This window comes from Clinocottus analis, unplaced genomic scaffold, assembly GCF_023055335.1.
Source record: "Clinocottus analis isolate CAN_PGR_092001 unplaced genomic scaffold, fCliAna1.0.p SCAF_21, whole genome shotgun sequence".
Lineage (NCBI taxonomy): Eukaryota > Metazoa > Chordata > Actinopteri > Perciformes > Cottidae > Clinocottus > Clinocottus analis.
The window spans coordinates 2,455,974-2,471,995 of NW_027175943.1; the positions used below are offsets into that span (position 1 = coordinate 2,455,974).

The 16,022-nt window shown below is 48.3% G+C and overlaps 1 protein-coding gene across 1 annotated transcript in view; it reads left to right on the plus strand.

The window, feature by feature from the left end:
* The window catches only part of cyp26b1 (cytochrome P450, family 26, subfamily b, polypeptide 1), a 25,966-nt gene extending 11,779 nt beyond the window's left edge, over positions 1-14,187 (plus strand). Inside the window, exons 2-7 of the mRNA XM_068587661.1 lie at positions 2,554-2,778; positions 10,370-10,488; positions 11,170-11,326; positions 11,452-11,607; positions 12,992-13,273; positions 13,785-14,187. Coding sequence (XP_068443762.1) covers positions 2,554-2,778; positions 10,370-10,488; positions 11,170-11,326; positions 11,452-11,607; positions 12,992-13,273; positions 13,785-14,177 — 1,332 coding nt within the window. The 3' untranslated portion in view covers positions 14,178-14,187. The remainder of the gene's footprint in view (positions 1-2,553; positions 2,779-10,369; positions 10,489-11,169; positions 11,327-11,451; positions 11,608-12,991; positions 13,274-13,784) is intronic.
* The last annotated feature ends 1,835 nt before the right edge of the window (positions 14,188-16,022 follow it).

Here is a 16,022-nt window from a genome sequence, read left to right on the forward strand (position 1 = left end):
TTGAATAAAAGCGCTGTTTTACCTCATAGTGCTGCTTCTTTGGCGCGAATGTTTACACATGTCACCCGCGTGTGTGTGTGTGTGTGTGTGTGTGTGTGTGTGCCTCACGGTCGTACATATCTCTTTCCCCAGGAGTAAACTGGGGTCAAACCAGTTAGTGTTGTCACGGCAATTTGCAGTTAGGCCTGTGCGTGTTTGTTTGCTTTGCTTTTTTTTTTTCTCGAGGGCTGGGGGTGAATTTTATGAATCTGGAGTATGTGTGTAGCTGAACATGTGTGTTTATACTGTATGTGTGTGTGTGTGTGTGTCGACCCCGTGTGTGAATGATGTGTCTGTCTGCCAGTGTGTGTGTGTGTGTGTGTGTGTGTGTGTAACACAGTAAGCTGCCCTCGGGCTGATATATATTCTTTTCACTCAAACAGCCCATTTACAGTTCTGGGGTCGGCTCCCTCTCGCTCTGCCGTGACCCGGACCGTTTAGAGGTCGGCGTCAAAGCTGAACCCGGGTCAGCGCGCTAACTGACTCCAGCTCCGTCCTCTGGGGGTCCACTGACAGCCCGGCTGCTCAGACCGCGGGGCGGGGCCCCCGACACGGAGGCCTCCTTCTCGTCGGGTGCCAGCGACGAAGATTGGGCAACTTTTACGGCGTCACAAGCCATTTTGTGCGGCCGCTAAGCGCTAAGTGCTAATTCATGTGCGGATCATGCTGTGGTTGGAGGAAAATACACATTTTTATAGTCATGTTTTTTGACTGTGATGACTGTAACGAGGGACTTTTGTTTCATTTAGTTTTTTGTCGTCTGTCGCGACGAAGTTTGGGCAACTTTTACGTTGTCACAAGCCATTTTGTGTTGCGGCTAAGCGCTAAGAGCTAATTCATCTGCAGATCTTTCAATGGTTGGAGGAACATTCAGATCGTTAAAGTCATGTTCTTTGACTGTAATGAGGGACTTTTGTTTTATTTATTTTTGGAGTCTATGGAATTTAATGCGTAATCTTAGCACTTCAGCGCTAATCGCTAATTCATCTGTGGATCTTGCAATGATTAGGGGAAAACATTAATTTTTATAGTCATGTTTTTTGACTCTAATGAGGGAATGTTGTTTTATTTATTTTTTTAGTGTATGGAATTTACTTCAACAAACAAAGACCAAAGGTTAATAATGTGTAATCTTAGCGCTTAAGCGCTAAACGCTAATCGCTTCAGCCCGTTTGCTCATTCTGGCGTCGTCTTCCTCTGCTTCTCTGTCGATTCAGATCGAGTTCCTGTCGGATGTGTTTATTCCAACTGGACTGGAAACACTAAACCCATAACTCCTCAGCGGACGTTTAAGTGTTTTCTTTCAGTCGTAGATACACATCGGCGTTGGACAATATTTCAAGCGGCAATAAAGTTAGCGCCGCACTGGTTTCCTTCGTCAAAAGGCCAATGAGATCTTTTTCCGTTGGCTTCGGGCTGCTGCCCTGTGAGGAAGTTTTATAGTATTATTGGGCCACTTGTTAGCAACAGTACAGCTTCTAAACTCAGTTCAACAACCGAAAAACACAGATCTTTAGACGAGGCAACCAGAGTTTGAATAAAAAAAAAAAAAATGCAGACTCATTTCTGGGTTTTTGGACTCATTCCTCGCAGCTTTGAAACCGGATGACATCAGTGGAGATCTCATTCGGTTCTCCGTCTTCCTGACATTTCATTTACTGCACTTTTTAAAAATGTTTTGGGAACCTTTCGACCCGGGTGATTCGTCGGTCGATGTTACGGCTGAACTTCGAGTCCCTGAAGGCACCTTGAGCCGTTTTGCATTGAATAAACTCTTCTTAAACATCTGCTGTCTGCTACCTCCACTGTATACGTTCACTCTTGCTCCGGGATGATGGAAACATCAGTAACTTTTAGCATGTGGGAATCTGTCTGTTTGGGCCTCAAACCCAGAGAGAGAGAGAGAGAGAGAGAGAGAGAGAGAGAGAGAGAGAGAGAGGTGAAGATCAAAGCTGGAGTGAAGGTCAGATCCTAAAGGCAGTTTTTAAATGAATGGCGACCTTGAAAAAAAGGGGCTCGTACTTGAAAGGCAGCTTGTGGAGAAAGTTTTGGTGAATGAGGTGATGGTGACGAGGAGGAGGAAGAGGAAGAGGATGATGATCTCTTCCGTAAAGATGACGCTTGTCGCCACTTTGCATCCGAAGAAGTAGAAAAAATGAAAAGCGTAGAAATCTGGTGATGCATTTTCAGCTTTTTGGCACACAAAAAACGATATTTAAGTGTTTTTTATTGCATTTCTGACTCAAAGGTGCAGCAGGAGGCGAGGAAGCGTCTCTTTAACGTCGGTTAAACGGGTCGGAGTGTTCGGGGATTTCCTCTCACACCTTCGTCTTTACCGTCAAAGGGAAATTCCACTTTTCAGCAAACAAAAAAAGTCACATCCTCTACAATCAAACCATCTTTTCCCGCTCTTTCCCTTGTCTCCACCTCCTCATGCGACATCCTTTCCTTCATTAGAGTATTTAACTTGACCTCCTCTGTCTCTCCTCTCTCTCTCTCTCTCCGTCCCCGAAGGGTTCGGGCTTCCACTCGTCGCGGCGGCAGAAGTACGGCAACGTGTTCAAGACCCACCTGCTGGGCCGGCCCCTGATCCGGGTGACGGGCGCCGAGAACGTGCGCAAGGTGCTGATGGGCGAGCACACGCTGGTGACGACGGACTGGCCCCAGAGCACCGCCACGCTGCTGGGACCCAACTCGCTGGCCAACAGCATCGGGGACATCCACCGCAAGAGGAGAAAGGTCAGGAGGAGGGTCGAATATACACGAATATGCTCCTTCTTTCTGGAGGGTCATGCCGAAATTCCTCTGATTTACGATAAAAAAAACTCCGCGAGAGGTTCAACGGCAGCTCCAAAAAGTTGGGATCTTGCTGTTTTATTTCTGCAAAAGCCATAAATGCCGATAGTTGCGCAAAGAAAGCATTCTGCGACACCTCGACGTCACGTTAGCGTACCGCTAAACGGGTAAAAATGCATTAAAATCTCTCAAAAGCAACTTTCAAATGCAGCAGAATGACTTCCCACTTGACTCTGCACCTGCTGCGTGAGCGTCAAACAGCACACAACCTCATATTATGCTCTCCATACACTTAGTTATACATTTAATTTCTAATAAATGACGTAAAAGAGTGATGGGAACGTTTGACTTGGACGTCGGCGGCTTTGAAAAAAGGCCCGTACGAACTTTCGGGTTCCAGTTTAGACACAAACGAACGCGCGCTTGAAAGAAAATGGCGTCCGCTGTCAAAGGCAGTGGAGTCCCCTGCTACACAATGAGGAAGGTAGGACACACACACACACACACACACACACACACACACACACACACACACAGAAAGAGAGAGTATCAGTGTAAAGCTACCCCGTCCTCTCGCTCTTATCAGCAGCGTTCTGGCTGCTGAAGCGTGAGAACGACCTCCATCACTCGGCCCTCTGTCAGCGCCCTCCATTACTGCTTTCCCTCTTTCTTCTCATCCTCTCTGCTTAAGTTCTCATTTATTCTGACTACTATATATATATATATATATATATATATATATATATATATATATATATATATATATATGTGTCTGTTTTTTACCTCTTCTGTCTCTCTTTGCTTCCTCTCTTTTTCGTGCCAGGACCATTTCAGGTAATCAGCCACTTACCTCTCCCTCCTATTATCCCGTTATCCCCGGGGCACATACCTCCTCTCTCTCTCTCTCTCTCTCTCTCTCTCTCTCTCTCTCTCTCTCTCTCTCTCTCTCTCTCTCTCTCTCTCTCTCTCTCTCTCTCTCTCTCTCTCTCTCTCTCTCTCACACACACACACAAAATCAAGCCAAACAAGAAGCAGAAGCCGCTGTGTTTTCCTGTAAATCTCTCTCTCTCTTTTTTTCTCTCTCTCTCTCTCTCTCTCTCTCTCTCTCTCTCTCTCTCTCTCTCTATCCTCTGTTTTTTGGAGGGGTTCGGCGGCAGGGTCGGGGGGGTCGGGTTTCGTTGCCGCGGTGCCCGGGGACGGCGAGGGGTCGGTCGGGTCTAATCTGGGCTCTGATCCCTTCTCCTCTCCCTGGAGACCCCCGCACTAACCTCATGTAATGACCCCTGATTAGGAAGGCTGCCTCCAACACAGCACAAAGAGGGGCTTTCTGTGGGGGCTCCACACACACACACACACACACACACACACACACACACACACACACACACAAAAGCCATAGTATGTGCACACACACCTGAACGTTCCCCGGCTCTCGACTCAAACAGCGAAATACCGATACGGGCGCAAGGTCGGCGACGTTGCTCATTGCCGGGTTCGAGCAACGTGTTGCTCGGCGACCGCACTGCCGAAGTGCCTCTGAGCAAGGCGAGCGGGCTCATACCTGCCGTCCATGACCTCTGACCCCTCCCTCGAGGAGGCGAGAAAAGGAAACAAGACCTCCCCGCAGAGGTCGAGCGAGAGCATTGTATTGGCTCCGATGTCAAAACGGGCAGTGTGTGTGTGTTTGCGTGTGCGCGTGTGTGTATGTGTGTGTGTGTGTGTGTGTGTGTGCGTTGGCAACAGGCCCTCCTGTTTTCTGGGCAATAAAACTAAGTCAACAGCAGAAGCGAAACAACATCAAGTGGAGAGAAAGAATGAGCGACTGGCTTACTGTCTGACCCACTGGACCAGAACTGCTGTGTGTGTCTGTGTGTGTGTCTGTGTGTGCGTCTGTGTGTGCGTCTGCCCTCCTTCGCGGTTTGCGTTTCGGAAAAACAATCTTCACACAGCACATTAGCCTTCGGTGGACCGACAGAGCCAGCCAGTTTCCATATAACCCCGCGCTAAGCTCGGAAACTAACTCCCTCAAAAGAGCCACAAGCGGCCTGGTTTTCCACTACGGGAGCCTGTCGGGGCCAAACGGGGCCAGCCAGCGCTCACACATCATCTGAACAACAACAACGCCGGACGGGAGTTTATCGCCTCGGTCGGCGTCAACATCACGGTCTCAACCTCCTGGTTGTCGTTTCCTACGTTAGCCGGTGAGACCTTCGCTTCTCTGCCCCGTTAGCCGGATTCTTTCGCTTCGCCGCCCCGTTAGCCGGAGTCCTTCGCTTCTTCATCCCGTTAGCCGGACTCCTTCGCTTCTTCATCCCGTTAGCCGGACTCCTTCGCTTCTTCATCCCGTTAGCCGGACTCCTTCGCTTCTTCATCCCGTTAGCCGGACTCCTTCGCTTCTTCATCCCGTTAGCCGGACTCCTTCGCCGCCCTTCTCGTACATTTCTTTGATCGCTATCAAATCATCAAGCTAACCTCGTGATTGAAGGCTTTTCCCCCGTTAGCCGGTGAGACCGTCACCGCTCCGTGACGAACTCCTTCGCTTCACCCGCCGCCTTAACAGCGAGAGAGGCGGAGCCAAGCGGCACGAACGCCGACTGAACTCGCATCCGACGACGCTCCTCCTGCCGTACATTTCTCTGGTCGCGATCAAATGATCAAGCTAACCGCGCGATTGAGGTGATTTTCTCCTTCATTTCTCGTGAGCTCTGCTCAACGAAATGAAGTGTCAAAGCACACGGTAAGTGTGCCGTTGTCAACACCCTGAAGTGGAGCCCGACATGACCCGCAGTGGAAACACGTCCCTCCGTACTGAATCCAAAATACACGCCGTGTTGACCGTGGCAGCCGCTTCTTTATTTTCACCCTCCTGACACGCCGCTCACTCCCCATTCTCTCTCTCTCTCTCTCTCTCTCTCTCTCTCTCTCTCTCTCGCTCTCTTTCCCACATTTTCCTTCCCCCCACCGCTTGTTTTTCTTCTTATTTTCTTATTGGAACCGTCCCTAAATTTAGGAAAAAGGAGAACCACAGGGAGTGGAGGAAAATAGAGTGCGATCGGGACAGGAGTAAAAGAGACCCGCGGAGGGATCTGCCTCAATTTAAGTGTCACTTTCAAACCTGACATCTTTAACCTGCTTTCTTCTTTCCGTCTCTTCTGCACGCCAGCTTTCCTTTTCTCTCCAATTGTGGTGATAATAAGAGGAAAAGGAGACCAATCGATGCAGCGAACACTGATTAATCGTGATATTCGGGGTTATTTCTCTTCCACAACACGTCTTCTTTCAAACGTCAAACTAGTGGAGAGAAAACGTCCCCAAAAAATCTACATTTAGCTATTTATTATACACTTTTTAGCTATTTGCTGCTGTAGATTCCTTCTAAATTCACCAACAATTAGCGTTAGCATATTTTACCCCATTCTCCTGTAGTTGTGGAGATGCTACATCTCCTGCAGCCCACATGTGACGTGTCCTGTGCTTCTGCTCATCACCAGTAGAGGGCACCGCCAATTCTAACAGAGCTGAAGCCCATCCTGTCTGCTGCCTCTTTGCTCTTTAAACTGCCTCTAAGGTCAAATTAAAAGACATATATATATATATATATATATATATATATATATATATATATATATATATATATATATAGATGTAAAAATGTAATTTAAATACAGCAATGCATCGTCAGTGATCTCCTCTAAATGATTTGCATGTAAATCCTCAACCTGCAGAGTGACTGCGAGGATATTTAGTGACGCAAAAAGTACAACGTTCTCCTTTAAAAACCACAAGTCTTACACATTGGAAACACTCATGTTTAAGGCAAACTCCAATGCAGCTTTATTGCGACACCCGATGGCATCGACGCCGCCTGCAACACAAGCTTCCTGCATCCAGCTGCACGTCACTGGATGCAGGAAGAGCAGGTTTGCAGACGCGTACTCAGCTCTCTGAGAAAGAAAGAAAGAAAGAAAGAAAGAAAGAAAGAACACTTTTTTTTAGAGGATGCATGAAGGGGCAGGGAGAGACGGGAAGAGGTGGGAGTAAAGAGAGAGGGAGAGAGAGAGGGAGAGAGGAGGGAAAGGAGGGCAGAGAGAAGAATAAAGGAGTCTTTACATGTCTGTGGAACCAGCAGCTCGCAGCACTTTCACATAATTTAAGACATATGGACGTTATTAAGACGACTGTGTCTGTGTGTGTTTGACTATATCAGTGTGTGTGTGTGTGTGTAAGAGTCTGGGAGTGTGTGTGTGTGTGTGTGTGTGTATTTAAGCCTGTGTCTTTGCGCTGCAGGCTAACAGAAGACAGTCACGTTTTTGTGGTGCATGTGTTGGACCGGCTCAGAGTGACGCTGCATTAAAAATAAAAATAAAAGAAATTGCGTTTGATTGGCAGCCAGCCGGTCAGGGAGATACCGTGTGTGTGTGTGTGTGTGTGTGTGTGTGTGTGTGTGTGACCTATAGTTACCTTTCAGAGTCTCGGTCTCCCCGACACACACACACACACACACACACACACACACAGCGACTGACTGTCTCACTGGTCCTACAGTAGCTCAACCCTGCTGCTCCGACTATTCATGAATGTGTGTGTGTGTGTGTGTGTGTGTGTGTGTGTGTGTGTGTGTGTGTAGGAATAGGCAAAGTACTCGCCCCAAATTGACCAATTATTCCTAATCCAGTGCAGACGGGTTAAATGGCAAAATTCGGAGCGTTACACAACCTCGCTTTGGCTTAACGAATATTTCTCCCGCTGATTCTGAAACGTGCGTCGTCTAGTTTTCCTTGTTGCCGGCTGGCGACCGAGCGCCAAAAAACAGCCAAAAAACAGTCAAAAAACTCACCGGTAAATAGTGGAGTCATGGATTCAAACCATTAAAGTGGACGACCGATTGATTGGAAAGTATTTAAAGGAGCAAACGGATCGATTAGCGTCGTCTTTTACCCAGAAAGCCTTTGCCGAGAGGTTCGGCGACGCGTTGGCGGACTCATTCTGGGATACCCGGCGGGCCGACTGTCTGCAGCCAATGAGAGGCCAGAGATGCGGGTTGTTGCGGTCGCTTGTAACCCAACAACTGGAGGAACAGTCGGCATTCGTGGGAGGGATCAAAGTCGCCGCTTGCACCTCGAGGCGTCATTTGATGTTGGAAGTACAGCGATCTCCAGAAGGTCAAAAGGTTTATGCCAATGAAGACGTCAGAAAGAGTCACTCCTCGCGTGTTTTACCGGACCAAAGGTTCGTTCGGTGGCTCATTTTGGGTTCCTCCTGGTGGACGATGGGGTCAAAACCTCGATTTCAAGACTTCCTCCAAAAGCCACGACCGTCTTCCTCACACGGCTAACAACGGATGGACCGACATGACATCACCTTCTAACCCCACACTGTCTAAATCGACTGCCGAGCGGCCATGACAGCCTCTTGTCCCCCTCGCCCCCCCCCCCCCCCTCCTCCCTCGCAGACTGATCTGAGGTCAGATAGTGTGCGTCGTCCCCTGTGGCCGGGGGTTGGAGAGCAGGTCATGTAAGCCGATCCGGGGCCCCAGGGTGCGGCAAAGCGGAGGAAATGTAGCGCCGCTAACGTCTTAAGAGCGCCCTGTGATCCGCACTAAACCACTCCCTGACACACACACACACGGCATGAACCGCGCAGCCGTCCAGCACACACACACTAACGTAATTCAACACACTTATTCGCGCACACAGCGCCGGCTCAGTGGACTATTGTTCATTCATTCTGAGGGCGACGTCGAGGAGGGAAGTAGGGAGGGAATGATGGGAGAGAGAGAAAGAAAATGAGAGGAAAATGAGGTAGAGGACAAAATAAGAGTACAAGTGCCCAACTGATGGTTTGGTGGCTGAAACATCGACCTCAGGAACCACATGTACCCTCAGTGGCCTGGGCTCGCATCCCACTAGAAGCTCCTTTCTTCCCTCCCAGCCTCCTTTATGTCTCAATGAAAAGAAGCAGGAACAGTCTGTCTTTATAACCACGTTATGTGATGTAGCTTGTTTTAAAAACACACAGCAAACCCACTTTTCATTGTTCAAGGTCAAGTTCAAGGTCAGATAAAGATGGATTCTGGACAGATGCCACTTTATAAAAAGTGTTTTCGGGGGGGGGGGGGGGGGGGGGAGATTAAGCATGTGCGTTTGCGGCATCCCATTAAAGTTATACCATAAGTCTACATAGTTTGAAGCGGATAATAAAGTCGAAGGAAAGCGGTCGTAAAAAAAGAACCCGCAACAATAAAATAAATTGAGAAGAAAAAAAAAACACAGGCAAGATGCAATTATGAGTTTGTGCAGGTTGGAGAATAAAGGAGCTCGTAAAAAGTACTTGGTGAAACAAATCTACACACGTGAGCTTAACTGGCATCTCCAAAACGATTGCAACGCTCTTTAAAGTGAATCGACGGACCCGCCGCCGATCAGCAGACAGCCGCATTTATCTCTGATGTGAAATGATCTCGCCCCAAAATGTTCCGGTCTCGTTTCAACGGGGCAGAAAATGCAAACCATGTGCACCGGCTCGACAATGCGTTGCCTTCTTTGCTGATCAAATGAAGAAGAAGAAAAAAACACGGCGTCGTAACAAATCAGACGAAAAAAAAAACCTCCTCGCCAACTGTTCGTGTGCATCTCCACTGAGGGAGAGCTCAAAAGGTTAAACGCACAAGAGCGCTATTTATCCAAATAAAGCTAAGTGTTAGTGACTGATTCATATCAATGTAAAAATATTCCGGTCCGGTCCGCACGCTTTTCTGCTTCTAAATCATTTCCAAGACTATTTTAAGGGCAGTTTTCGGAGTTTAAATCAGAAGGAATGTTATTTGTCCAAACAACACTGACGACTGGTGACTGATTCATACTAAGAAATACTACGAGCAGCCAGGAAAGACTTAACCCCCTCCTCCTCCTCCTGCCTTGCTCTTTCTGCCTGTCACTAGCGTTCTGCTGACTATGGGGGAAAAAAAACCCTCCTCAATGTATAAGTCTCTGTGAGGAGGGGAGGGAGACGCATGTGGAACGGCCATCGCAAGAAAATGAATGCACATGCGATGGAAAAAGTGTAATTCAAGTTCACGAGAGAGCCAGAGGGGATTAATGGAGAGAAGATACTGTAGAGATGTGACAGGAGAGAGAAAGAAGAGTCGCAAAGGTATAAAGTCTGGATAAGAAGTGCACAGTCAATGTGACGTCTCCTGTTGGTTTTGGCCGCCGCCATTTTGTTTTTTTGGAGCTATAAGTACAACCGACCGTTTTCAATATTTACTGGATTCGGTTAAGATTGGAGCGAATTTGTAGGAGTGATGAAAGTCGTCCTAAACAACACAGCAGAATAAACATGTTCACACACCCTGTAAGGCATTCTGGTGTTTGGATTAAGAGGAAGGAGGATTACGATGTGCAATCTTTCCGGTTAAATCAGCGCTTTTGTCCTCTGCTTGGAGAAAGAAAGACATTCTCATGGAGAACATGGGTGATGTTGATCTGTCTGTGCAGCATGTGTCGTGAACATATCTGCTTCTCTGTCTCTGCAGGTGTTTGCCAAAGTGTTCAGCCACGAGGCGTTGGAGTCCTACCTCCCGAAAATCCAGCAGGTCATCCAGGAGAGCCTCCGAGTGTGGAGCTCCAACCCCGAGCCCATCAACGTCTACAGGTACGGTGGAAACGCGTTCGCGTGCCGTTGGTATTGTGCTCACGGATCATCATCTCACTGGAAGCACATGGACACGGAGCCTCGTCCTGAGAAAAAAAACACATTTTGACCAAAGAAATTATTCTGGTGTCGACGAATTTAATGGCCAGATCTGTAAAACTGAGCTTCTTATACAAAAGCAACACTTTAAATCCTGTTTTTACCAGATAAGTGCTTATAAGTTTCTCCTAAATAGATAATGAAGCATAACAATGCGACTAATCGACAAAAGAAAGCTTTAAAAAGGCCAAATTATGAGTTTAAGCATTGACAATGGCGGCAACAATGTGGCGGCGTGAGGAAACAATGTTATTCTGGGAAATAAGAACATCAACAATGATAGAAGCTCCGTATAAGTAGTTTAAAAAAGCAAGATGTCTTCAGGCACAACAGGCAGACACATCATTTGAGGTAGAAACCAACACTGTCGTTGCATGTGAGCATTCACCAGAGGGGAAAAGATCAGTTTCTAGCCGTGCAAGTAAAGCAACACATCATCAGCGTAGGTAGAAACCTGCAAGAGTCAGATCTCGCGAGGTCCTTTGGAAAAGAAAAGGTCCTGGTCATGAGGAAGGAGTGTAGATACAAGAGAGCATCCCTCCCTGGTTGTGTCTGAGCCTGTGATTGGTTGTTGTCCCACAGGGAGAGCCAGAGGCTGTCCTTCACCATGGCGGTGAGGGTGCTGCTGGGATTCAGGGTGTCGGAGGAGGAGATGAGGCATCTGTTCGCAACCTTCCAGGACTTTGTCGACAACCTGTTCAGCCTGCCGATAGACCTGCCTTTCAGCGGCTACAGGAAGGTACGAGACGACATCCTCTGCTTCCTGTAACATCTAGTTTCTACAGCTGAAGCATTTGTTTGAGGCTACATGAAAAGCATGAGATGGATTGGTTGGCGTAAACGTTTCTTCGCACGTCTTTGCAGGGCATCCGCGCTCGAGACACCCTGCAGAAAAGCATCGAGAAGGCCATCCGGGAGAAGCCGCTGTGCTCCCAGGGGAAGGACTACAGCGACGCGCTGGACGTCCTGATGGAGAGCGCCAAGGAGAACGGCACCGAGCTCACCATGCAGGAGCTGAAGGTAACCGAAACCCCTCCCCTGAAGGGAAGAAGAAGAAGAAAGAAAGGTGTGGAAAACGCACGCTTTGGAGGGAAGCCAGGCGCACAAGAAAGCCCCTCGATCACACGCGGGAGCGCTAACGCGTACGCACGGCAGCGCCGATGCGTCTTGCCCCCCGAACAAACACACGGCCGCGCACAGTGAACACACTTCGCCGTTTGTCTAGGCGAGCGCTCGCCGAGGTGGGACCCGTCTCCGTTTGACGGAACACACACATCGGCAATTATTGTAATTTCTCTAACAAATCACCTTGGCGTCACATGCGATGAAAGTGACTTATGATACACATCTTTGGGGTGAAATATGACTGCGGGGATGCCGGGCCGATGCCCATAGGCGGCCTGTATCGCACGCAGTCACGGACAGGCACACCCTCTATTTACCTATTAAAGTAATTCTGAGGAATTCTGTGGAAACTCAACTCTCTCTCTCTCTCGCTCGCTCGCTCTCCGTCTCGCAGCCCGCTCGATGTGGTTTCTGGGTTACGTCCAGGGCCAAAAATAAGTCAACACTCCCCCTTGCTAGGGGTCTGAAAGAGGCCTCCTGTACGCACACACTCACAGACACACACATGCGGTGTATAAATACACACACAAAGTGAACTGGGGAGCCCCTGTCGCAGAGGCCCAGGCCGGAGCACTCTCCTACAGTTTTCTGACACACACACACAGACGTCGGGTGAGGCAGAAATGTGTTTTGACACAGATGATGGCCGATGGGGAGGTTTATAATGGGAGTCGTGCTGCCCAGGATCGGCGTTATTTATTCCACTACCTTAATAATGGGCTCCGAATGTTGTTATTGGATTCGAAACTTCGTATTTCCAAACAGGCGACTTTTCAGGAATGAAAAACAACACGTTTTTTACGATGTATTATGTATTTTTTGGTGGATTTGTGCCCAAAGGAAAGGTTAGCTCGCAATTTCACCAAATAATGACGGGCAAAAAAAAAGAGGTCAAAATGACCCTAGTGATCCTATGACATGCTGGGTGAGTCGTAAACGTTGGACTTTTGTGTTGCTGCCGCCTTAAAAACAGTAACGGTGACTAAGCTTCAAGCACACAAGACTACCATCTATATTTCCACTCTCCGGACCCTTTTATTCAAGTAACAAGCCATTAGCCCATCAGCAGAAACCACTTGGCTTGCCCACAAAGTAAAGACAAAGCAATTCGAACGCCCCTCGGCGCGGTTCTGCACTCAGTGTTCATTCGGTGAACTCCTGAACGAGGACTCACAAGTGAAGGAATTGCTCGAGACGGGCCAAAAAGGTTTGAAGGGAAACCGGCGCGCTGACACTCTCGTCTCGCCTCTCTGTCGCCCCCCCCCCCCCCCCCGCACAGGAGTCGACTATCGAGCTGATCTTCGCTGCCTTCGCCACCACGGCCAGCGCCAGCACCTCACTCATCATGCAGCTCCTCCGACACCCTTCCGTCCTGGAGCGCCTGAGGGAGGAGCTGAGGGCCAGGGGTCTCCTCCACAATGGTTGCCTTATGCCGGGAGAGCTGAGGCTGGACACCATCGTGAGCCTCAAGTACCTGGACTGCGTCATCAAGGAGGTGCTGAGACTCTTCACGCCCGTCTCGGGGGCCTACCGAACCGCCATGCAGACCTTCGAACTCGACGTGAGTAGCCGAGTGATTTAACGATCTGTACGCCTCTTTGACACCTCGGCCTTTCTCCTCCTCATACGTCAGCTGATGAAGTCTTTCCAAACGGCACACTCAGCTTCACGAATGTCAGTCCAGAATAGGAAATAAGGCTAAAAAGATTTTAAAAAGGCCATCTCTTTTGAAATGAATGGTTCATTAGAAGCTCGAACGTTGTCTTCTGAGGTCTTTATGAAGGATTTGTTGACGATTAAAGGAGAAGAGGTTTGAAAGTCTGATCAATCGATAGGAAACTAGCCCAAAACACAAGATTTTAAGGGCACGTCCACGAAGGACAAAGTGCCCTCACAACTGATTCTCGCGTTCATTCATAGCTAGTATGAGTTCCAAGAACGGGAATCTGAATTTGTGCACGGATCAAAATCTCTGACGTGCGACAACCGTTCCAGAAATGTACTCGCGGTCATGATTGCGCCCCTTGCCGCCCCGCTAACGGGCTGCATCCCCTCCGTCTCTCTTTCTCCAGGGAGTGCAGATTCCCAAGGGCTGGAGCGTGATGTACAGCATCCGCGACACCCACGACACCTCGGCCGTCTTCAAGGACGTGGACGCCTTCGACCCCGACCGCTTCAGCCAGGAGCGTGGGGAAGACAAAGAGGGTCGCTTCCACTACCTGCCCTTCGGCGGCGGCGTCCGGTCCTGCCTGGGCAAGCAGCTCGCCACCCTCTTCCTCCGCATCCTGGCCATCGAGCTGGCCAGCACCAGCCGCTTCGAGCTGGCCACCCGGCAGTTCCCCCGCGTGGTCACGGTGCCGGTGGTCCACCCCGTCGACGGGCTGAAGGTCAAGTTCTACGGCTTGGACTCCAACCAGAACGAGATCATGGCCAAGTCGGATGAGCTGCTGGGAGCGACTGTTTGAAGGGCGGAGAGTCGACCAGTAGGGGGGGAAGTAAAAGGGGATTGGGGGGGGGGGGGAGTCGGGCGATCGATCGAAGAAGTCTTTAGGGAGACGATTGAAGGAAAGAAAGAATTTAAGAGTTATTTTTTCTCCTCCACCTTTGCTCTGCCGTGTCGGAGGTTCCTTTTCAGACTAAAAGAAAAGCGGAAGTCTTCGTTTCTCGTCGCGATCGGGACTTTCCTCTAAGAAAGAAAGAAGCTGCCAAAAAAGTTCCTTATTAATTGCTCTATTCTGTGTGTTTTTCTTTCTTTTTAAAGAAATATACAAACAAAGTGTATGTACAAAAAAGCTATGTAATATAATTTGAAAGAGAATGGTGGGTAGTGCACAATGGGAGAAAGAGAAGTACGGTTTGTACTTCTGGTGAAATGAAGTGTTGAAATTCGAAAAGCAAAAGTAAAGACGGTTGAGGAAGGAAGGCGAGATGGATGAAACAGGGTATAGGATGAAAGAATATGATATTTTAGCATTTTCGCTTGTGCTTATTCAAATGCAGTGAACCATTTCAGTTGTCTAGCAGGGTAAAAGAGATGGACATAGAGACCGATAGCTCTAGAGTTTCTGGTCGAATTTGATGAATCTTTGAGCCAGAATCTTTTCACGGCCCCTCCCAAATTAAACTCGTGTTGTTTTTCTTATTTGACGTACAACAGCGGCGGCGTTGCGTTTTCCATCAAAACTCCATTGCCATTAACTTCCATTCATTTGAATTGTTTCTGTACAAGTTTACAAAGGCAGTCAAAAGGATCGGAGGCGGGTTGTGGTTGTGTTACAGCAAACCGGCTGCATACAACTGTCGGATGTCAATGGGGAACTTTTTCAACGTCTTGAAAACCTCCCTTTCCTTCCTGCTTATGCTGTTCGTAATCCTCAGCAACATATTGCTTCCATTTATGTATCGTACAGTGAAATAAGCTTCAGTTCTCGAATGACCAAGATTACAAAGAAAACCACGAGGAAGGACAGCGAGAGCGAGAGCGGCAGAGCTCGTGTTCAAGTCATCTTAGCGGGCCGAATGAAACAAAAAAAGATTTAGAAAAAACTGTGTTTTATTGTGTTTTATCTCCAGTGAAATCATCTCTTCCTCCAGTCTCTGCTACCCACTGATTGCCCACATGCATTGACTCAAAAATGTTGCCCGTATTTATAACAGATCACAGTAATCGTGGTGATATGCAAACTCAGGTGCAGAGTGCATTAGACATTGTGGTGGATAACGGACACGCCTGTGCTTTTTTAAAAACATATTTAACTCTGACTGCACGTAAATAATGTAACTAACTCACTGTCGTATAGTTTCAGAGCAGGACGGATGACTTATAATCCGTCAATAACTTTGCCTTCAGTCCACACAAGAGGATATCAGGGGCTTCCAATAACGCATGCTTCCACTTGACTTATCGGTATTACCGTCTGCAACCGGTCGCAAAATGGCACCACGAAAACATAAGTCACTAAACTCCAAGTCAGAGAGCAGTGAGGTCTCTGAACCTGTGCTTTGAGACACAAAACTACACTTTTAAGTTGCATTGAGATTGCGCCCTCTGGGGACGGCGACCTACGGTGAAAAGGAGTCGGCTCTCACGAAGCGGCGAGGACTTCCTGAGCAAAGACAGAGGGATGAGGTGGAGGTGGAGAAGACCTACATACATGCTGCTTGAGTGTCGCTTTTTTTTTTTACTTTTCCCGGCGGACGTTTTGAGTTGCGTGGAGAAGGTGACGTTTCATCTTGCTGCTCCTCCGATCAACGTTAAGAATGCAAAAACAAACAAAAAAATTCCATGTTTTTTTTTTTTTTAGAGCTAT